This window comes from Sarcophilus harrisii, chromosome 2 (genome assembly GCF_902635505.1).
Source record: "Sarcophilus harrisii chromosome 2, mSarHar1.11, whole genome shotgun sequence".
NCBI lineage: Eukaryota > Metazoa > Chordata > Mammalia > Dasyuromorphia > Dasyuridae > Sarcophilus > Sarcophilus harrisii.
Window position 1 is genome coordinate 217962906 of NC_045427.1, and position 23740 is coordinate 217986645.

The following is a 23740-nucleotide window of genomic DNA, read 5'->3' on the forward strand; positions in this document are numbered from 1 at the left end:
ACCAGACCAGTACAAGCTTGGAATCTCTGCTATAGGTGGGACACAAATAGTCTCTATAAACATTTTGGGGGGACTCTAACTTCTTCTGAGCTAATTCAATTCCGCTTTGCTAATAGAACACAGCACCTTTTCTGATGAGGGCACACCATGCTGGGCAGTCCTGTGCCAGGCTCTCCCATGTCATAGAATCAATTCTGAAGTTTTTAAGAGACCTTTAAGAGACCTCCTTATATCACTTTTTCTGACCACCTTGTGAGTGCTTGTCCTGAGTGAGTTCTCCATAAAATAATCTTTTTGGCAAGCATACATTTGGCATTTGAACAATGTGGTCAGTCCCAGAGAGTTGCATTCTCTTGCAGCAGAGTTGGAATGCTTGGCAGTTTAGTTCAAGAAAAGACCTCAGTGTCTGGTATCTTATCCTGCTTATATATACTAGGCACCTAATAAAGTCAGGTCGAGTCACTTCAGATTGAAACAAGAAGCATTTATTAAGTGCTTGCTATGGGCTAGGCACTGTGCTAAGCCCTGGGGATGCAAAGAATGACCACAAAGCAACAGCAAAACCATCCCCTTCTCTCTAAGAACTTACATTCTTTAGGGGAGGATAATAGGCTGATAAATAATACAAACAGGATATATATAGGATAAACTGGAAATAATCTGAGAGATATTCCTTCTATTTCCCCCCCCCCCTTTTTTTTTTCTTTCCCCTGCCCTGGAGATATAGGTCAGCTTGCAGTTCATAATCTCATCTCCCTCCCTGGGGAAAAGGGTCAGTTACATATTACCTAGTCCCAAACCCCTAAGGGCTGACGCAGCAGATGAGATAGAACTGTTAAAACCAGGAGAGGACTCCTTACTTCTCTTCTTCTGAAAATCATCTTTGCTTTGACATCTCTGTCCAGGAACATCTCATTTCCAGAGAGAGAGAGAAACAGACCCAGACCGGGAACAACTGGATAGCTGGATATGATGGTAGGAAATTTCCCATTATGAAACTAGCATAAGTCAGTTCTAGAAGTCTGGTTTAGGTCTGGGACCCTCCAGAGATTCAAATAAGTAGGGTCAAGGATTCTGAGCAACAGCCATGTGGACAGGGGACCTATTTAAAGGTTTGACGATTTGCTCCTTACACTCGTACTGGAATTTTAGGCACTGCATTTAGAATACAAGGATGAAATACCTTCATGGGGCATTGTAATATCTGATATAGGACTAGACTCCAATAGTAATAATAATGGATCTGCATATTAATTGGTTTGGGCAACTGCCTAATCAAGAAATTTTCTTTACAAATGCAGTTCAGCACCTCAGCCACTTAACGAATTGCTTAGAGCAAATAGAAACCGTAGTCACTAACCTTTACCTGAGGATCCCTAGTGGCTGCATATTGACTTAGAAAATTACATATGATATTTTTAATATGTTTAATATATATTGGATTGCTTGCCATCTAAGGGAGGAGGTAGAGGCAAGGGAGGGAAAAATTTGGAACAGAAGGTTTTGCAAGCATCATTGTGGAAAAATTATCCATGCATATGTTTTGAAAATAAAAAACTAATAAAATAATAATTTTTTTAAAAATGTAAAAAAGAAAAAGAAAATGATATATGAGTATGATCTTTTTTCTTTTGAAGTTTTATTTATTTTGCCAAATATTTTCCAAGATTGTGTATTTGATACTTCTGTTCTAGGACACTAAGATGGTTAATGACTTGTTCAGGATCACACAGTCTGTATGCTTCAGAGTTGGCATTTGAACCCAGTTCTCTCTTCTCAGCTCTATGTCTCTTAGCTAAATTAAGGCATAAAAATGCTTTAAAGTTTGCAAAATATTTGATGTTGCCTATCATATTTGATAAAGGGTTTGCTATCATTTGATCAGGGCAGTAGCACAATACAGTGGAATGAGCATTAACTCTAATCAGAAGTTGCTTTTGTTTGGTTTCAGTCTTATTTTAGTCTTGTCTAACTTTTTATGACTCTATATCTTGGCAAAGATACTGGAGCAGTTTGCCATTTCTTTCCCCAGCTCATTTTACAGATGAGAAAATTGAGGCAAATAGGATTAAGTGATTTGTCCAAGGTCACACAGCTAGTAACCATTTGTGGCCAGATTTGTATTCAGAAGATGAGTCTTTCTGATTTCAGGTCTGGAGATCTATGCACTGTGGCACCACATAGCTGGAATCCAGAAAACCAGGTTCAAATCCTGCCTCTGATTATTAATTATCTGTGATCTTCCAAAATCCTCTACAATCTTCCCAAATCCATGATTTTCTTTCTCCACCAACTTTTTGTCAGCCTGGATGTGTTCTCTTCCCCCCTAATTACTCATGAGCTCTGTCTAACGATACTTTCCCCCTTTCCTGATAATGGGGAACCTGCAGACACCTCTCTGGCCAGTTCTAAATCCTCCCAAATTGAATATCTTCAAAAAATAAATGATTTTAAGGAGCCATTTTAAAGAAAACCCTAATCCAGCTTGGAAAGGGCTTCCAAAAGATACCAAAAGTTGGTTTCCAGTTGGTTGATGACTTGGGTAAAATGTCTTCTCTGCCTTTATGTTTCATGGTATAATGGAAAGAGAGCTAGATTTGGGGTCAGAATCTCGGTTCAAATCCTGCCTATTACTACCTCTGTGACTTAGTTTGGACTAAATGGCACCTGAAGTCCCTTCAGGCTCTAAATTTATAATCCTGTGAATTGTTACATGGAAATGACTTTCCTATACCCTTGTCCATCTGTCAGGGCAGAGTTGAAAAATAGAAGGGAGTGGGAGAAAGCAGGTTGAATGATGGGTTGGGATCAGTTCTGGAAAGCAAAGGTCATTTCTTGAAGTTTGAGGCCCCATCATTTAAGTGATTGTTCATCTTATGTTATTCACAATTCAGGTGCATGGCCAGAAAGGATTCAAGTTCCAGAACTGGGCAAAGACCTATGGCTGCTCCCCGGAGATGTACTTTCAGCCCACATGTGTGGAGGAGGTCAGACAGGTGAGTGACACTGTCAACAATGGGAGGCTTAAACTAAGCCTCCATCAGGGATGACCCACAGTTCTACCCATAGAAAAGCAGTGTGGTATGATGGAAGAAATGCTGGCCCTGGGTTGCAATATTACATCTGGCACATACTAATTATGTATTCTGCCTGAGACTAATTTCCTCTCCTGTAGTGAGGGAGGTAGAATAAAATACCTCTGTCCTTTTAAAATCTAGCTCTGTGAGAGTATGAGCACAGCAGTTTCATCCCTACAATTCTCCTATGGCAGAGACCCAGGAGATTGTCTTTCCTGGACCCAGAAAAGTCCAAAATTTCATGGCAAGCCATTATGGAAAAGAGCTAAATGAATTTACTCTCAGAGAACCATGATGACCATTTTCATTTCTTCCTGCCTGAATTTGCAAGGGTGCAAAATTTCCTTTGTGGGAACTCCATAATTCAAGACTATAGGTGATCCTCTATCTAACTATGGTCAGTTTTGCTAAAGTTTGTTTTGAAAATGTGAATGTGTCTGAATTAAATTGCTATATTAGAGAACAATTTGAACATAACTTAAATTTTGAGCTTGTTTATGCTCAATTTCTTCCTTGAGAAATAGCAAGAATGAAAGAAATCTGCCCAACTAAACTGAACTTGATAGTATTCCAGTCATACATGTCAAACATCTGCCAACTGCCTCAGTTCCTTTTATTCTGCAAGATTGTGGTTATCTATACTTTTGCATCTGTCAACTTTTCCATATATAAAAAAACCATTCAATATCCTAAACATATCTAAGAATCACATTTATTATATAGATATCTTCTAGTACAGATGAAAGTATGGGCAGAGAAGAGTTGGTCCCCACTTGTGTAATGCATTCCTTAGCTCTACTTTAGTCCTAGAATTGCCTAGACAGAGCAGTAGCCTGCTACTTTTATTGTCACATTTATGTATTTCCTAACCATTTAATATATTATATGTGTGTGTGTGTATAAACAAAACCTAACCATTTAAAACTGTGCTATCATTTTTATTACCTCAAATGTGTTTTAGTGGGTAACTGATGAAGTTTCTGAGTGTTTGTACCTCAACCTATTTTTCCCATAAGCTTTGCAGTTTTTGAATTGCTCAATTCTGTATAGGTCAATAGCAGAACTGACTGTAGTTAAGACCAAGGAAATTGCCTTTCTCAATCACAAAACTAACAGTGTCAGAGGAATGATTGGAGCACCAAGCCCAACATTCTACCATTAAGCCACTCTGCTTTTATTTCTTTTCAGTCACACTCCATCAGCCACCCACACACACTTCAGTTTCTTTCCCACTTCTTTATTTCCTCTTTCTAGATTTAGCTCTCTTTTGATTTCCCTGGCTCCTCTTTTCATTACATCCTTCCAGGAGAAAGCTTACCACTACATAATTATTTCTTGGCTTATAGTCATCATTTCTTCATAGTAGAGGAGGTCACTCTTTTTACAGAGGTGGGGAACTGAATACAAGGCATTGTACTGGACTGTATTGGACTCTGTGTTGGGTAGTCTTGCTGAACTGTCTTTTTAACTTTCTTTTTTATTCTTTATCATAAGGGATGACTCTCTGGGTTGGGAAGGATACATATAAAGGGAAATGAAAGTTGTATAAAAACAAAAGATATCGATAATATTTCTTTTCTTTAAAGACTTAATGAGAATGGACTGAATTCATTTTCACATACTTAGTTTTCTAAGTGTTATGAAATGTGGGGATACTGATAAGAGAGAGAAGGAAGGGAAGAAGGAGGGAGGGATGAAAGGAAAGAGAAGGAAGAAAAGAAGAGAGGGAGGAAGAGAGGAGGGTAGAAGAGAGGGAAGGAGGGAAAAGAGGAAGGAAAAGGGAAGGGAGGGAGGAGGGAAGGGAGGAGGGAAGGGAAGGAAGGAAGAGAGGAAGAAAGGGAAAGAGAGAAGGGAGGAGGGAAGAGAGGGAGAAGGAAAGAGAGAAGGGAGGAGGGAAGAGAGGGAGAAGGGAAGAAAGGAAGGATAAAAGAAAGGAAGAAGGAATGGAAGGAAGTAGAGAAGGAAAGAAATAATAGAGGAAGGGATGAAGAGAGGGAGGAAGGGAAAGGAGGGGGAAAGGAGGGAAGAAGGAAGGAGGGAGGGAGAGAAGGTCCTAAACCTAGTCTTGATATCTCTGTAGGTGCTGGATCTAGCCAGGAAGCAAAACAAACGTGTGAAGGCAGTTGGGGGAGGCCATTCACCCTCAGATATCGCCTGCACTGATGGCTTCATGATCCATATGGGAAAGATGAACCGGATTCTCAAGGTAACCCCATAAACGATTAGATTTCTAACCTTCTGAGACCCCCAGATTCTGACAAACTTTGCCTTCCTTCCCAAAGGCTTGATGTTTAGGGCAGACGCCTTGAGGAGGTAGTAGAAGTGGAAAACAACTATTAATGCCCCATTACACCTGTAAATTGATGTCTTTAAGCTTTCCCACCTCTGAGTGAGAGTGCAAGGCCCTCTTATTATGAACTATTGTGTTCTTTGCTGAAAAGTGAGCCTTGGCTCAGGGAGAGAGTCTGAGAATGTTGGAGCTGGAAGGGATTCTACCTTAGAGATCACTTAGTCCAACCCCCTCATTTTACAGGCCCGAGGAGACCACCAAGCTCATTAATAGCAGAGCCAGGACAAGAGCCCACCTCTCCTGGGCACTCAGCCTAGTGCTCTTTCCTATAGCACAGACCCTATAGGAGGTTAGAAATATCTTCTGGTAGTGATTTTTGGCAGAACTAGTTCTTTTAATCAGGTGCACACTTAGTCATCAGCCTCTAAGAAAGAATGCTGTATTTGGAGTCAGGGGACCTGGGTCCTCATCCCATCTGTGCCTTTTACCTATGAATCATTCATCACTCAACAATAGTTAGCCTTAATTAAGCAATTATTATGTTCCAGACACTGTGCTGAGTATACAAAGAAAGTCAAAAAGTTGGTTCCTGTTCTTAAGATGCTTACAGTAATAAGCGAAACAGCTAAGTACAAACAAGCTATTTACAGAGTAAATTGGATATAATCAATAGAGGAAAGATCCCTAGTATTAAGAGGGATCAGGAAACGACCCTGCCTCCTTATGGAAGGTAAGACTTAACTTACCTGAGATTTGGAGAAAGCCAGGGAAGCCAGCCGGTGAAGATGTTTTGGGAAAGAATTCTAGAGAGAAGAGACATCCAGTGAAAGTGCTAAGTCAAGAGATAGAGTATTGCATTCAAGGAAAAATCAGGAGGTCAGTGATACTAGATTGAAAAATATGAAAGGTGGGAATAAGATGTAAAAGAGGTGGAAAGATAAATCTCTGAGTAAGTTAATTTCTTTCTTTAAGCCTCAGTTTTCCCATCTGTAAAATGAGGTTTTGAAGATGACCTTGAAGGTCCAATTCTTGCCTAAATCCAATTCATTACCATGCAGGCTCATTGATGTAAAATGCCTCTTCCTAAAAATTCCATCAAGAGATCAGCCATGGTAATAATTAAGGGTGACTAAATTAGCAGAATTATGCTAATTGATTTCCCTAAAGTATTTGCTGGAGCATCCAGTTACCCTTTTTTCCTGTCCAGATTTTCTCCTGCTGCTTCGTTAATTAAAGAACTCAGTCTAGTTTGGGAAGAAGGCAAGGAGAGTTCAGAGCTCTAGTGAGACTGAGGGTCTTTTCTCAGTGACCTGACAGCTTCCCAAAGAAACCTGGACATGTAGGGGAATGGGCTCCATTACCTGGATATGCCTGTGTAATGATCCCTGCCAGAATCTAGCCTCACCCCCCACATTAACTGTGGACATGATGCTTAATTGCTCTAGTCTCTGTTCCCAAATCAGGATCTCCTGGATTACTTTTTTCTTTGTAGTTTTCTTCTAACCCTCTCCACTTAGCTACACTTAGTCCTCAGCTTCCCAAGGGAGAAGTTCAGTTAGGCTGGGGGCATTCCTACCACAAATGCAGGCTGCATCAGAGGATCATAGACATAGAGTCAGAAGGGACCTTAGAGACCAGCAAAATGAGACTCTAGCCCTCTCATTTCATGGATGAGAAAACTGAGGCATTAATTTCAATAGACTTGTGATGGAGAGAGATATCTGCATCCAGAAAAAGGTCTGTGGATACTAAATGTGGACCAAATATAGTATTTTCATTTTTGTTGTTGTTGTTTGCTTGCCTTTTGTTTTCTTTTTTCATTTTTTCTTTTTGATCTGATTTTTCTTTTGCAGCATGATAATTGTGGAAATAAGTATCAAAGAATTGTACATGTTTAACATATACTGGATTGCTTGCTGTCTAAAGGAGGAGGCAGAGAAAAGGGAAGGAAAAAAATTGGAGCACAAGATTTTGCAGGGGTGAATGTTGAAAACTATATGCATATATTTTGAAAATAAAAGGCTTTAAATAAATAAAATTTAAAAAAAGAAAAAAGAAATGGAGGCATTTAGAGGTTAAGTGACTTAACTTGAGGCACAAACCTAGTAAGTATGAATCAGGATTTGAATTCAGGTTTTCTTGACTCCAAACCCAGTGCCCTATGTATTGTGACATCTAACTATCTTTACCTTCTAGGAAAAGATTAGCTCAATCACTATGAATGACAAGGGCTTCTCAGGACAGTAGATTAACTCTCCAGCTCTGTTCTTTTGCAGGTAGACAAGGAAAAGCGTCAAGTCACAGTGGAAGCAGGTATCTTCCTGATGGACTTGAATGTGGAGCTGAGAAAATATGGCTTGGCACTCTCCAAGTAAGCAAGACCTTTCTATCTTAGTGGTGACTTATTGTCGCAAGAGGAGAGACTGATTTCCTGGTTCTCTCTAATCCCAAGTCATAGCAACATAGATTGTAGTGTGGGAAGGGACCTTAGAGGTCACCAACTCCAATCCTTTCATTTTACAGATAAAGAAGCTGCAGCCCAGGGGGAATTACATGACTTGAGAACAGGATCTGTTTCTCTTTTATTTTTGACAGGGTTTGGTAGACTCTCATTTGATTGCTCAAAGTCACATGAGAAATAAGTGACACAGCTGGAATTAGAATCCAGATTTTCTGACTCTGGGGTAGCTAGGTGGTGCAGTGGATAGAATTCCAGACCTGGAGTCAGAAAATTCCTCCTCATGAATTCAAATCTGGCCTCAAACACCTACAAACTCTGTGACTGCAGGTAACTCATTTAACCCTATTTGCCTCAGTTTCCTTATCCATAAAATGAGCTTGAGAAGGAAATGGCACATTGCTCCTGTATGTTTGCTAAGAAAACCCCAAAGGGGGTAATAAAGAACTACAAATGACTATATAACCAAAACCTCTAACTCTAAAGTTCAGCTCATTCTCTTCAACCCTATCATGCTGTCCAGGTGGATGCTTGAATTTCTGGAAAGAGCAAAGGAGAACTTCTATTAGAGTCATCCATCACCCTGGCAAGGAGGTTGACCTTGAGTTCTCAGAGGTTCTACCAATAGTGCAAAGGCTTTGAATTTGGACCTAAAGACTGAGAAGATTTTTGTTCTGAGGTCCAGCCTCAGTAAGGTTGGAGAGCACATTACTGAAAGGCTAGTAACAATTTTGGGATTTGGTCTATTGACTAAGATAGATAGATGGACCCTCAATTAAGGCACAGGAGGAGAGCTGTATTTTAGCATCCTTTAGGAGAGGGAACAAGAACTCATCTGTACCTCGCACTTTAAGGATGGTAAAGAGTTCTTCTATTAAGTTGTTTGTCCTTCGTTCTCAAAGAAGACCATGAAATTAGGGAGGTGATGCAAGTGAACTGGAAGTAGTGGAAGAATTAGCATCTCCACTTTACAGATAAGGAAACTGAGACTCAGAGAGGTTTGTAGAATTAAAATATCACAGATTTAGAACTAGAAAGCACCAACCATATCTTTTACAGGAAAGAATCAAATCTCAGAGGAAGATATGCTTGATGTCACACAGAGAGAATAAGTTATAGAGCTGAGATTTGAACCAGATTCTCTGTGACTCCAAATCTAGCACACTTTCCAGGCTGCACGACTTTCCCACAGTTACATAACTAAAGAGTGTGGCACAGTGGGAAAACGTTGGAAGCAACCTCAGGATTGCTCCTTGGGTGACCTTGAGCTTCAAGTTGGACTGGATGACTTTAAAATCCTTTCAGCTATAAACCCACAACCCTCTAAGTAGCAATAAAAGGATACAAATCCAGCATCTTCTGCTTGCTCTCTTTCCACCCACATTGGTGACATCTCAGCTCTTTTGAAATACTGATATATAAACAAGCAGATCATGTGCTCTGTCTGCAAGGAAAAGATGAAATTTTACTTTGTAAAGGCAGAGATGGAAATACTTTTTTTCTCTCCCAGGGCAATGGCATTTTGATGGGCACCAAAATTAAGCCAAAGGAATAAATCTCCACTTGTGGGATTTTGGGTAACAGTTAGGAGAATTATTCTGGGTTCTGTGACCCTGAAAACATAGTATTGATCTGTTCAATCAGTGCCTCAAAGTCAGGACTTAAGGTCTCTGCTCACTGTCTCTCAGTAATCATTGACATCCCAAGGATGTGGTCCCATAACAGGGAGGAAGGAGCTGTCTCTTGAATTCTTCTGAGCTCAGTAGGAATTTTTCACACTAGATCCTGTGACCAATGAGGACAGGAAGGAATTTGTTCTTATTAATTATGAGCATTAATTTCTGGAGCATTAGAATTTCTTTCACTCTGTTCATCTTAAGAATGTGGTCATGCTCTCTCTCCTGGGGGAGTGTACAGTCCCTGCTGTGCTCTTAAAAATGAATGTGTTCCAGGCTGGTAGGCTCCCCCCTTGCTCTTCTGGAGGCAACTCAGGTATGGGGGTTGAGGGTTAAGGAGATGAGCACCAAATCTATCTTCAACTCCTACTTTCAATGCTCATTATCTATGTGACTTTTGGAAAATCACTTAACCTTCCTGAATTTTACTTATTCTAATCTGCAAAATAGAAATAGAAGCATCCACCTCTAAAAGATAAGAACAATAATAGCCAAAATTTATATAGCTTCTACCATGTGCTAAGCACTTTTGCAAATATTACTTTATTTGATCCCTTCAACCCTGGAAGATAGCAACTATTATGTTCATTTTACAGAGGAAGAAAATGAGGCAGAGTTAAGTGTCTTGCCCAGACTTTCACATATCTAGTAAGTTTCTCAAGCTAAATTTGGACTCTGGTCATCCTGACTGGGTAGTATAGGCCCAGTTCTCTTTTCACCAATCCACCTATCTGCCTGAAGGGTAATTTGTGAAGACTGAATGAGGTAATGTATGCAGAATCCATTGTAATCTTAAGGTACTAGAATATTATATATATGTATATGTGTGTGTGAATATTTATATATATGCACACTATAGATCTATATCTCTCTATATAGTATGCATGTATGCACACACATATATACATATATAAATGTATAAATAATATAAATAAATAAATGGGCAGCTAGGTGGTACAGTGGATAGAGCAACAGACCTAGAATCAGGAAGACTCATTTTTCTGAGTTCAAATCCCATTGACTAGCTGGGTGACCCTGGGCAAGTCACTGAAATGTCTTCCTCAATTTCCTCACTCCTATATTTTTGCCAAAAAAAATCCCAAATGGGTCACAGACAGGTAGACACGACTGAAAATAATGAACAGTAAAACTAATAAATGATGCCAATAAATATATATAATAAAGGTTAAAAATGGTCAATAATTATTAATCAAGCAAAGTCCTTGGGACTATGAAGGTGAGCCATCTCACTCATATTTATTTCCCTGTGGCAGAGTTTGAGTGGCTTATTGTGTTGTTTGGTATCTGAACTCAGGGAAACTTGGGTTCCTGACTCTGCCAATGTCTCTCTCCTCCTTTCCCCTCACAAATGATTGATAGTTTATTTTTTAAAAGGATGTAACTATATCTATATTCTTGGTTTCCTTTATAACTTTCTGTCTTTTATGCAATTAAAATTGTTCTTTTGAGTTGAAGTCCCTAGGCCTTTTCACCAAAACTGCCGAAGAGGTCCAAGAAGCACAAAAAAGTTAAGACCCTTTGCTTTATAATCCCAGCTTTTAGATCCTCTTCAAGCTCATCTTTTTCAACCTTCTAATTTTAATAGATTCAGGGGAGTTAGCTGAGAAGGACAGCAATAATTGGCAGAGGCAGGAACTCTGGATTTAGAATAAGAGATTTCATAGATCCAGAAATAGGTGGGATCCCAGTGGCCATCCAGTCTAACCCTATATTTTATGGATGAAGAAACTAGAACTCAAAGATACTATCCAAGGTCACACAGATCGTACAAAGCAAAGTGCCACTTTGATAAACAGTCAGTTAGTATTTATCAAAGCTCTGTTGTGGGCAAGGAACGAGGTGGGGAAGGAGGCAGGTCTAAGTTCCTTAGGCACAAAGATCCTGGGTGGCAGAATATCACTCCCCTGCTGACTCTAAGATCAAATACAGATCTCGCTGTTTGGCATTCAGTGCCTTTTGACAGCCTGACTCCAACTTTATGGTTTATCACTTCCCTTCATTCACTCTGCAGTCCAATCAAACGGGGCTTCCTGCTATCTATCCCACACAATAGTCCATCTCTCACCGTGGTACCTTTGGACAGGCACCTCACATCCAGAATGCTCTCCCTCCATGGTTGCTGTCCACCTCGTCTGGCTCTTCATGATCCCATGGACCATACTGTCTGTGGGCTTTGAAAAGATACTGGAGTGTTTAGCCATTTCCTTCTCTTGTGGATTAAGACAAACAGTTTGAGTGACTTGCCCAGGATCATACAACTAGTAGGTGTTTGAGGCTAGATTTGACTTTAGTAATTCTTGGCACTCAACCCAGTACTCTATCCACTGAGCCTAAACTTAACTGCCTCCAAGGCAGAGTTAAGTGACTCACTTAAGATCATGTAGCTAGTGATTGATTGAGGCTGGAATTGAACTCCCAAACCTTCTAGATACAGCTCAAGTACCGTCTTCTGCTGGAGGCCTTTTCTGATTTTCCCCTAGTATTGTTACCTTCTATTTACTTGTCTATACTGATATATGCAGTGATATATAAATATATATGTATGTGTATATGCACTGTGACACCTACCTGCCTTTACCTTCTAGGAAAAATGATAGATCAATTACCATAACTAGTAAGGGCTTCTCTGGAGAGTCTGGTTGCTCTCCAGCCCAGCTCTGTTCCTTTACAAGTAGTGTGTGTGTTGCCTCCCTCAATAGAATGTAAGTTCTTTGAAGGCAGGAACTTTTATCTCCATATCCCCTGGAGTATAATCTAATGCTTGACACAAAGTAGTTGCTTTTAAAAAGTGTTTGTTGAATGATTACAGGATTAGCACTAAAAAGGGTCTAAGAAGTTATGGAATCCACATAACATAAACCCTGTCTCTCCCGCTAATTTTAAGAAGCTGTTGATACCAAGGAACATAAAGTTTTTTGCTTGAGGTCATCAGGGAGCAATAAATAGGAGAATTAGGATTCGGACTCCAAATCTAAAGCTTTCTTTCTTTCTTTCTTTCTTTTTTTAACTATATCTTATGATACCTGTTAGAACTCTATTCTAGAATTTGAACCCTAACCATATTAGAGCTTGGGATAAACATATTGCTTTAAAAGGAGCACCGGGATGTGTTTGAAATGGAATATTATTGTTCTATGGGAAATGATGAGCAGGATGTTCTCAAAAAACAAACAAACAAACAAACACCTGGAAAATCCTCCATGATCTCAAGCAAAGTGAAATGTACTGTGTATAAAGTAGCAATGTTCTGGGATGTCCAGCTGGAAACAACTTTGCTATTCTCAGTAATACAATGATCCATGACTGCTCTGAAGGACTTATGATGAAAAATCCTATCCATATCCAGAGAAGGAACTGATTGTGTTTGAATACAGATTGAAGCATATTCTCTCTCTCTCTCTCTCTCTCTCTCTCTCTCTCTCTCTCTCTCTGTCTCTCTCTCTCTCTGTCTCTCTCTGTGTGTCTCTCTCTTTCTCTGTCTCTCTCTTTCTTTCTCTGTCTCTCTGACTCTCTGTCTCTCTCTCTCTTTCTCTGTCTCTCTCTCTCTCTGTCTCTCTCTCTCTTTCTTTCTCTGTCTCTCTGTCTCTCTGTGTCTCTCTCTTTATTTTTCTTGAGAGTTTTTATTTTCATTAGGTTGGGAAATCTGCATTTTCTTTCACAACATGACTTCTATGGAAAATTTTGCATAATTTTACATGTGGTTTCTTAATTATGGGTGAGTTAATGGAGAGAACCTAGAACTCAAAAGTTTTAAAAACAAATGTAAAAAAGTTGTTTTAAATGTAACTAGGGAAAAAACAAATCAAATACAAATTTTAAAAAAAATAAAAGATGAACCAGGATGTTAGAATTGAAAAGGAAGAAGATAAAACATGGTAGGCTGAGAGTAGACTTCAGTTTTCTGGCTTAGGGTTGGTCTGCATACACCTGTCTGACTGTTCATGGATAAATAGTCTATTTTGCAAAGGAAAATTAATCACTTCTTCTGTCCTTCCTCTTTTTCCACTTTCTTTTCTGGGGCTGCAGCTTGGGAGCTGTATCAGATGTTACTGCTGCTGGTGTGATTGGGACAGGAACCCACAACACCGGGATCAAGCATGGCATTTTGGCCACTCAGGTGAGAATGGAATTCTATGCCAGAATCACAGGCTAATGGTGACTAATTCACAAAATCATAGGCTCAGAGAGGAGTGAAAGTGGGAAAGGCATCTATTTCTGTTTCCATGAGAGCCAATTTTTCCCATGAGAGGTGAGAGCTCTGGGATCAAGTGCAAACTTCCATTTTTGTGGCTGAACTCTGTCAAGGATTAAGGAACTTTCACTCTGAGTGGTTTTTCTTGTAGCTCATACAAGAGATGATGATAATACTTGTTTCACTTATTTTGTAGGGGAATAAATAGGGTTGTTAGGATCCTGAAGTTTTTAAAAAGCTCCCTGTAAATGTGAACTTGTTACTGTGATCCTAATGGGAGATTAACAAGCCACTGAACAGCACTTGTGCAAGAAGATTGAAGAACAGGAAATGTTCACACATTCTATGGGTCTGGAGTCTCAGATCCTTATAACCTAAAACAAAGTTTCTTAAACTGTGGCTCATGACCTCAAGTGGGGTCATGTAACTGAATGTAGGGGTCATGAAATTATGACTTATTATCAGTAAATGTTAGATTTGTATATCTACTTTATATACTTCTACACCTGGACAAAAAGGGGTCATGAGTGGAAAATGTTTACAAAGCCCTGGACCAAAACATATCATGAACCATCTGACTGGGTACTGGAGGTAATGATCCAAATTGCTATAAGAATAAATAGCATTTATATATCAATTTACATATGTTGTATCTTTGATTCTCATAACAATCCTGTAAGTAGGTTCCTAATAAAACCTACTAGTATAATAGTATACTAATAGATACTCTCTTTATCTTTGAGGAAACTGAATCTCAGAGAAGTAAAATGACATTCCCAGAGTCACAGAACTAGGAGACTATCTTCCTGAAGGATCTGAACTCAAGTCATCCTGACTCTGAACGACTCAGGTTCCTGAATTCAAATCTGGCCTCAGATGCTTCATAGTTGTGTGTCCCTCAGAAGATCATTTAATCCTGTTTGCCTTAGTTTCCTCATCTGTAAAATGAGCTAAAGAAGGAAATGGCAAACCACTCAGATATCTTGGCCAAGAAAACCCTCAATGGGATCATGAAGAATTAGACATGACTGAAATCAACTGAACAACAAACATCCTGACTCTTAAGTACATTATCCATGTACCCCTTAGCTACTTCATAGTTTTAAGTTCCAATTGGGTTCCTGAACTCCAGAGCTAAAATGGAACATCACAATTCATTCATTTTTATGTGAATTCACAAAGTTTTAAAGCTTTTTCTGGTTCCTTCCTTTGCCCATCTGGTAAGAGACCTCATTCTGTCCTACAAGCTTGGACTATGATTAATCAGAAATTAGTTCAGCATTATCTGTTCTTTCACCCTGAGCATAACAGCACCAATCGTACTTGTCAAAAACAATTTTCCTCCAAATTAGCAGGTAACAAAGTGTGGAGGAATATTAGAAGGAGGGAACAAGAGAAGGGTTTAATTTGGAAATGGGGACCAAAGGGGATGTTATGGTTAATTTCCCAAATGCCACCTGCTGTCCTGAGCTCCACACCAAAAGGAAATTTAGAAATGAGTGCAGCAGAGCATGAATTTTCTAGCCCACTGTGACATAGGATTGCCATCATTGTTACTAATATTACTTAAGATCATAAATTTAGAACTAGAAGGGTTCTTAGAGCCCATTTAGTCCCAGCCTTCTCATTTGACAGATGAGAGAACTGAATCTCAGACAGATGAAGGGACTTGCTCTAAGTCATAAAAGTAGTAACTGTAATAAGTGGGATGACACACAACTCAGAGCCCCTTTGTCCAACCTTTCCCTCCCATTTTACAGATGAGGAAACTGATGCCCAGAGAGATAAAGTAATTGCCAAGGTCCCACAGGCAGTAAGCCTCTAAGACTGGATTTGAACCTAGATTTTACAATTCCAATCTTTACAATAAGCTTCTCAATCCTGTAATACAACTTTCCTTCCTCTCTCCCTCTCCCTCCCTCTTCTTTCCTTCCTTCCTTCCTTCCTTCTTTCCTTCCTTCCTTCCTTCCTTCCTTCCTGCCTGCCTTCCTTCCTTCCTTCCTTCCTTCCTTCCTTCCTTCCTTCCTTCCTTCCTTCTTCTTTCCCCCCCTTGATAATTGGATTTAGCTCTCACCTAAGAAGTGTCCTCTTCTATTTTATAACAATTCTAAAAGAAAAGACAAAATTCCACAACCACATAAAATAAAGGGACATTTTCTTTTAAATCTACCAAACAAAGACAATTATGAGGTAGCAGCAGGAGTTGCTTTGAAAAATTATCTTCCCCAACACAATTACTCCCTCTTTCTCTCCTCTCTCTAATTTCCCTTTTCAATCTAGATCAAGATGTACTAAAAGAAATTCCTCTTAATTGAATTAAACAAAAAGAGATTCTTACAAAATCATAAGACAAGTTCTCTCTAATTTTCTGAGTCTCAAGAAATTAAGATCCCTTTCTGAAGCTGATTAAATTTCAGGAAAACTGATTAGGTCTTTACAAATGAAAATAAGGACTCTAGACTGTAATATTTCCTAACATTAATTCTTAATATTTTAGGACACGAATATGGCCTTAATCTTACATACTTCTACACCTAGGAAGGCAACCCTTCATTGTATTTATTCCTTCTGTTCCCTCTATTAGAATGCAGGTTTCAGAAGAATAGGGATTGCTTCATTTTTTGTACTTAGATCCCCAGTGCCCAGGAAAGAAGTGCTTGTTAATTGATTGATTGAATATTAATCGGATGCTTTCAAGGGCAGAGTGAGAAGATATATCTGGTTGGTGGAAATAATCCAGGATTGGGCATTGATCCAAGGTGTGATCTTTGACTGGACAAGGAGTCAAGTCAAGAGGATAGGGTACAATAAAAATGGTTCACTAAGAAGTCAAGATAGAAAAAAGAGGTAAGAATAGATGGTGCAGGGCTTTTGACTTAGATAGGGACTTTGGATAGAAGTATTAGAAGCCATGATGAAGATGATGAACAGAGTTAGGGGACATAAGGCAGAAAGAAAGATGGAACAATAGAAAGTTATGATCAGGTAAGTTAGTAAGGTGGCACAGTAGGTGGATTGGTGGACCTAGAGTTAGGTGAGCCTTAAATTCAAATTCAACCCCAGACACTTAGTATTGTTGGGCACTGCCCCCCTTCCCTTCCTTGCCATTAAGACTGGAAATTGAGTCTTACATACCATTGTGACACAATATAGAATAGAAAAGAAAAACAATGATCCAGGTGCTTGCCACTCTGACTCCATCCTTATCCAAGACTACCCTGGAGTGGAATTATATTATCTCCCTTCCCACCTGTGCCCTCATTAGAAGTCCCTATCTATCCAAGCATGGTCTTACTCCCTTCTCTGACAGGAACTGAGACATGATCCAAGTTGTAACTCCTCTCTCTCTCGGCTCTCTCTCTGTAGTAAAAACAACAGCTGTAAAATGTTAGAGTAATTGCCTTCTCAGCTTCTATATCCTGCTTGTAAATGCTAATTAGCTAAGGACACTTTAAAAGTTCCCTGATTCGGTTGCTGAGGGTCAAATAATTTTTGGACTACTCGGCTATTGGTGATGACAAGATCAATGATCTGACCATTTTTGAGGATAGCTGAGATGGAGAGGAAGACAAAGTCATGGGAATTGAGTAGATTGGAATACTAGAAAGTGAGGATATTGTCACTTTTGGGAGATTGAAGAAAATTGGAGAAAAAGCCCAGAATCCAAAGGATTCTGGGCTTTTTCTAAGGATTTGTACCAATATCCAGAATGTACATATTTGTAGTTGTGTTCTACTCCCAAAATTTGATTTTTAACTCAAGATGCCGAATGTATTGCCTCTATATCCCAAGCTGGGATGTTGCCCACTATCTCAGTCTTCCAGAGGTTTCATAGAATTGAAAGTTCGTGATCTTATTTAAAAGGTGCTATGACATATGGAAGTATGTTTAGAAGAACTGCACATGTGTCACCCATATTGGATTACTTGTCATCTAGAGGCAGGGGGAGATGGGAAAGGAGGCAGAAAAATTTGGAACACAAGGTTTTGCAAGGATGGATATTGAAAAGGTGATGCTGGCCATTGATTTCTTAGTTCCTAGCTCTGTAGAGAGGCATGAGCCACCCCTCCTCAGCTACTACTTCTCTTTCTAATCTCCAATGTTTGGTTCACTCACTCAAGTACTATGAGTTTGGGAATGAAGGATTAATCAAATCAGGAAGTTTGATGGGTCTGAAATGTGGTTTTTCTTTTTCTCTCCGTACCAGGTGGTAGCATTAACTCTGATGACAGCAGCAGGAACAATAATGGAGTGCTCAGAAACCAGCAACGCGGAGTTATTCAAGGCTTCCCAGGTGCACCTTGGCTCTCTGGGCATCATCCTCACCATCACCATCCAGTGTGTACCCCAGTTCCATTTGCGAGAGATCTCCTTTCCTTCCACCCTTAAAGAGGTATGCTTCTCTCATGACTCCTCAGTGTCCCTTGGAAGCTTTTTTGAGAATCTTGCCAGAGCAGGACTGGAATTTGAGCTCCCTGGGCAAACATTAAAAAAGTCAAAGATACTTTCAGATCAGTTTCTGGAGACAGATGCCATCAAGTGAATGGGAAGAAAAAAAGCCAGAATACTACATTATATTGGGGAAAGAAAAATCCCCATATACTCAGGCTGGTGCCAAGGAAAAAGCTTTGAAGGGAGGACGCAGAGTTATGAAGGAGTAGGGAGGAACACATATGTAGTATACGAAGTATATGAAAAACATTTCCTGTTTTTAAATTAATTATTCCTGCCAATGAGGCATTAAGCCCAGTTGTTTGGGAACTATGCTGCTCAAAGATCGTAATTGCTAGTAGCGCTGTCTAATTTCTGTGCCTTGGAAGCAAAGCCCCTGCTAATTCACCCAGGTTTTGGTTCAGGGTGGTGCTGGTCTGAGTTTTTGATCCTTTACCATTTCTGATCCTCTTAAACCATGGATTACAGCAGCAGGACCTTCTTCGAACAGCAGGAAGAGGCAAGGGATTGAGGCAGGCAGATGGATGCTATAAGGAGTATAGATTCTGGAAAGAATTGATTTTTAACACTAGGTGGTGTAGTTACTGTTATATACAAATCAGTTACATTCAAATCTCCATCACCTCATTTGGCATTTTCTTGCCAAGGATATTGGAGTGGTTTGCCATTTTCTTTTCCAGTTCATTTTACAAATGAGAAACTAAAGCAAACAGGGTTAAGTGACTTGCTCAGGATCACACAGCTAGGATGTGTTGGAAGCCAGATTTGAACTCAGGTCCTTCCTATTCCAAGGTCAGCGCTCTATTCACCGTGCCACCGTGCAGTCCCAATCTCATCTCTTGGGTTCAAGCTAACCAAGAGCAGAACTCCCATGAATGCTAAGACCTTTGTCCAAATCCTCCCTAGAAATGTCCTTGCTTGGGATGGGCAGCTACTGTGCCTCTAACCAGGTATCTCTTTTCTGAGGAGAGCCAGAGGAATTGGCTGATGCTTATGGGTACAGTTAAGCTACATTCTCTTTGTTCTTCTTAGAGCTAATGTCCTTGTCCTCTGAGGGTGCTTCAAATATTCTATTGATCTAGCCATGATCACTTTCCATCATATCCTCTTGACAGTTATCTCCACTGCAAAGAAGCAGGGCCATAAATAAGGCTGACTCATGGTGAACTTGGGATGGCATTTTCAGTCATTTGATTATGGGAATTGGCTCAACAAATAACAGACTGGGGGCATGGTGTGGGGGCTTCTTGGAGGCTCTCTGGAATGAAGCATAGTTATTGCTAGGATTAGGAGATAAATCAGGATAGATAAAAAAAAGAGAACAGATTCTTTTTTCTGGGCCATAGGGTCGATCCATTTGGAGTGATGGAGCACGTGGATAGTATTGCACAGTGAAAAGAGCTCTGGATTTGGAATCATGGGTTGAAACCTCATTGACAACCTTTGTGATCTTAGGCAATTTAGTTCAACAAGCATTTGCTTCTGGGGTAGGGAGAAGCCGAGAGAAATTTTTGTTAATTGAAAAAAAATTTAACCATTGAGTAACTGTTTTTAGCTTATTGTTTTGCATTTGTTTCAATTATATCTAGCTCTTTGTGATCCCATTAGGGGTTTCTTGTCAAAAATGCTAATGTGGTTAGCTATTTCTTTCTCCAGCTCATTTTGCAGATGAGGAAACTGAGACAGAGTTAAATGATTTGCCCAGAGTCACACAGCTGTTAAGTGTCTGAGACCAGATTTGAACTCAGGAAGAGGAGTCTTCTGGACTATAAGCCTGGCATTTTATCCACTATGATACCTAGCTGCCTTATTAAATTACTGTATGCTAATTAAGGTGCTGGTTGCAAAGCATACAAAAACAAAGTAGTCACTGTCCTTAAGGGGCTTATATTCTGTTGGAAGGGAAATAATCTATACGGAAATAATTAAATATAAAATATGTGCAAAGTAATGGGGTTAGGAAAGGGTAGATGGTAGGGAGAAGGAACTGAACCTTGAAGGGAGTTAAGAATTCTAGGAGATAAAGTCTAGGAGGAGATTACACCTGGCTTGGGGTATGTAGGCTAGGAGAAGGTGATATTATATGGAGGAGGTAAGGATGGCCTCTACAAAGGGACAGAGATGGAAGGTGTGATATTGTGCAGAAGAATAGCAAGTAGGCAGCTCATTGGCACAGTGGATAGAGTGCAACACCTGGAGTCAGAAAGATTTGAATTAAAATTTGACTTCAGATACTTACTAGCAGTGGGATGTTGGGCAAGTCACTTAATTCTCTTTGACTCAGTTTCCTCATCTATAAAATGAGCTGGAGAAGGAAATGGCAAATCATTGCAGTATCCCTGCCAAGAAAACCTCAATGGGATCATGAAGAGTCGAACACGAATGAAAACTGACTCAATAGCAATATAAATTCTGAGTTCTTCTCTATGTTTCATGTAGTAGTATTTGGAAATATTATTATAAGTTTGGCTATTTAATTTAAGAAGTTGGGTATTCATGATAATGGACAAAAAAAAAAAAAAAACATTCCCAGCCCTCCTTTGGCTCTCAGCTAAAAGCCATGCCTTTAGTAATTCCTACTTTAGATCACCAGACTAAGATAATCACTTGTCAGGGCTAACCCCAACCTAAAATGACCAGTCAGATTAGAGGAGATATAATATTCTGGACCAGACTAATTGAAATCAGATCAATGTATTCCTGAGGCTCTTTTTATCCTCTCAGAAGCAAAGAAAGTAAACTTGAAAGTACTCTGAAATATATATTATTAAAACTGATTAATGTCAGTTCTACATCACTTCAAACTGCCCCAGGATTCAGGAATATCACATGATTAGACATGATAAAATCTGGGAATAATCAAGTCCAAACAGGGAGCCTTTTAAAAAATGTGTATGTGTATGTATACTTGTATATGTATATATACACATTCACATATATGTGTGTATACATGTATGTGTGCCACACATGTTTATATGGATATTTAATTTATGTATCATAAATAATATGTCATACATACATATATAATGTATTAGGGTGGTTCAAGACCTCCCAGTTTTAAGAAACTCAATGACTTCCTGCAAAACTGGTCTGATTATTATCTCCATTGCTTTAAAAGGAGAAACTGAAGCCCAGCAGAGATAAGCAGGATGGAATCCTGAGTGAGTAGGAAAGTGCTCAAATAGAAACTCTATCTAGATTATCAAGATCATTAGGTTCATAGATTTGTTTAAAGTTGGAAGAGACTTTAGAGGACATCTCTATTAATTAAAGGACATTCAGTTTTCCTCCTTTCACAGATAATAAAACAGGCCTGTAAAGGTTAAGTAATTTGTCTTGCTCATATCCTTGTTCAAGAAGCTTCAGTGGCTATCTCTTAACTCTAAGATCAAATTATAATTCCTCTGATTGGCATTTAAAGCAGTTTATAATCTGGTGCCAACTAATCTTCCAAGTTGATTTTATCCATCAGTCCCCTCACCCTCTAGTCAAACTTGTTCAGTTGTTTTTTCAGTCATGTCTGACCCTTTGTGACCCTTTTGGGGATTTTCTTGGTAGAGATACTGGAATGGTTTTGCCATTTTCCTTCTCCAGCTCATTTGACAGATGAGGAAACTGGAGCAAAATAGGGTTTGCCAAAAATCACACAGCTAGTAAGTGTCTGAGATCAGATTTTAACTCAAGAAGAAGAGTCTTCCTGACTCCAGGGGCTGCACTCTGTCCACTCTATCATCTCACTTCCTCTATCTTTGTGTTCGCTAAATAGTAAAATATAATGAAAAGTTCTTGGAAAATGAAGACTGAGTACCCATAGCATTGGAATTGTTGAAAGCAGATTAAGTTCAAAGCCACAAATTAAGTACTATGCTAAGTAATGTGAACTCACAAATTTGAGTCTGATTCCAGACCCAACTATCCACTGTACTACAAAGTTGCCTCATAGAGTTAGAAAGGGCCTAAGATGACAATCCCTCATCTTTTACAGATGGGGACACTGACACCTGGGGAGATTAAGAAACTTCCCCAACCTTACACAGCTAAGAAACTTCAGAGGTTACCAAAGCCCCTGAACCTAAGATTACCAAACTCATTTAGCCTATTGATGCTAAGGAAAACAAGTTTGACAAGATCACTAAGTCCAAAGCAAAGGTAACAAGTCAGACTTTAAGATCACCAAATACAGTGATTCCGAAGCCCATTGACCCTAAAACAGCCGACCCAATCTTGACAGCGCTAATACTTCTAGAACTTAAACGACTTAATTCTAATCTTTTGAAACAGATTCTGCAGGAAAGAAAGACTTGTTTCAACCTGAAATTTCCCCAGGCAGGGTATCACTGTTCAGTATTTTCAAATAAGGAAAATATGAATCACCAGGGGAAAAAGTAAATTAAAACATGGGTAATCCCAGGTCCTCCCAATTGTGATATTCCTTGAGGTCAGGATTTGCCCATGAGCCCTTCCCCTCATTTGGAAGACTACTATCTTAGATAATTGGAAAAGAAAATGGCAAACCACTCTGGTATCTTTGCCAAGAAAATATCAAATGAGATCATGAAATGTCAGACATGATTGAATTAACTAAACAATAAACCTTTGATGATAAATGTCATCCAGACTATAATGGATCTCTAACCATGGGTGGCCAAAGTCACACAAAGCAGGATGGAGACAGGAGACTCAGGACACAAAGAAAAGCTTAATTAATTTCAGAGTGAGGAAAATGACATTTGCAAAGAGAAGCCCCCCCCCCCAAGAAGGAGGACTTAATGTTGATAAAGCTGGGGCCATTTATATACATTAAGTGTGTTGGCGCACCACACAGTCAGATTTCTCAGTCCCATTTCCCTTCTTATAGGTCTTAAATTTCTACATATTTTGCTATTCCCAAATATGGTTCTGCCTGCCTTCTCCTATGTACTTTTGCTCTACAGTCCTCCATACTTGAAATGGAATTCTCTTATGTGTCTATCTATTGAAATCACTCTCTTGTCCTATTTTGCCCTGTACTATAGTTCTATAGGGATTGTTTGTTCATGAACATAGTGTCTGAATTTGAAGTCAAAGATTATTTAATACTTGTGGGACTTTGGATAAATTACTTGGCTAGTGAACTCAATGCCTATAAAATCAAGGGATTAAATTAAATGATTTCCAAGGTCCCCTTCAGCTTCTTTGAATCCATTGACCATCTTAACCCATCGTTGCATCCTCAACACATAGGCCAGTGCCCTCCTTACTCATAAACAGCACTCAAGATTTAATTTCCGGTACAGATCACTGTTTCCTCTTCAACCTATAATCTTAGAGAATTGCTTGGACCTTTGAGAGTGAATGATTTGACCACAATCACTTGACCAGCATGCATCAATGTGAAGATTTAAATTCAAGCCTTTGGACTCCAAAGCTCACTCCATTTTCTAACTATATTTCTTCTCACCCTCCACAGAATGAAGAGTTAATAAATCTTTGTTGAATTGGGGACAGAGGAAGATATTTGCATTACATTTACCCTTTGTCCTTTAACAAGAAGAGATAAAATCAGCTAACTATTTGCACTCCCAATGTACAAAC

General features: G+C 39.3%; 1 protein-coding gene across 1 annotated transcript in view; it reads left to right on the forward strand.

The window, feature by feature from the left end:
- The first annotated feature begins 827 nt into the window (after window positions 1-827).
- Window positions 828-23740, forward strand: part of LOC100931979 (L-gulonolactone oxidase) — a 50731-nt gene continuing 27818 nt past the window's right edge. Inside the window, exons 1-6 of the mRNA XM_023495428.2 lie at window positions 828-975; window positions 2895-2996; window positions 5158-5283; window positions 7644-7738; window positions 13549-13639; window positions 17922-18107. Of these exons, the coding sequence (XP_023351196.1) occupies window positions 970-975; window positions 2895-2996; window positions 5158-5283; window positions 7644-7738; window positions 13549-13639; window positions 17922-18107 (606 nt within the window). The 5' untranslated portion in view covers window positions 828-969. The remainder of the gene's footprint in view (window positions 976-2894; window positions 2997-5157; window positions 5284-7643; window positions 7739-13548; window positions 13640-17921; window positions 18108-23740) is intronic.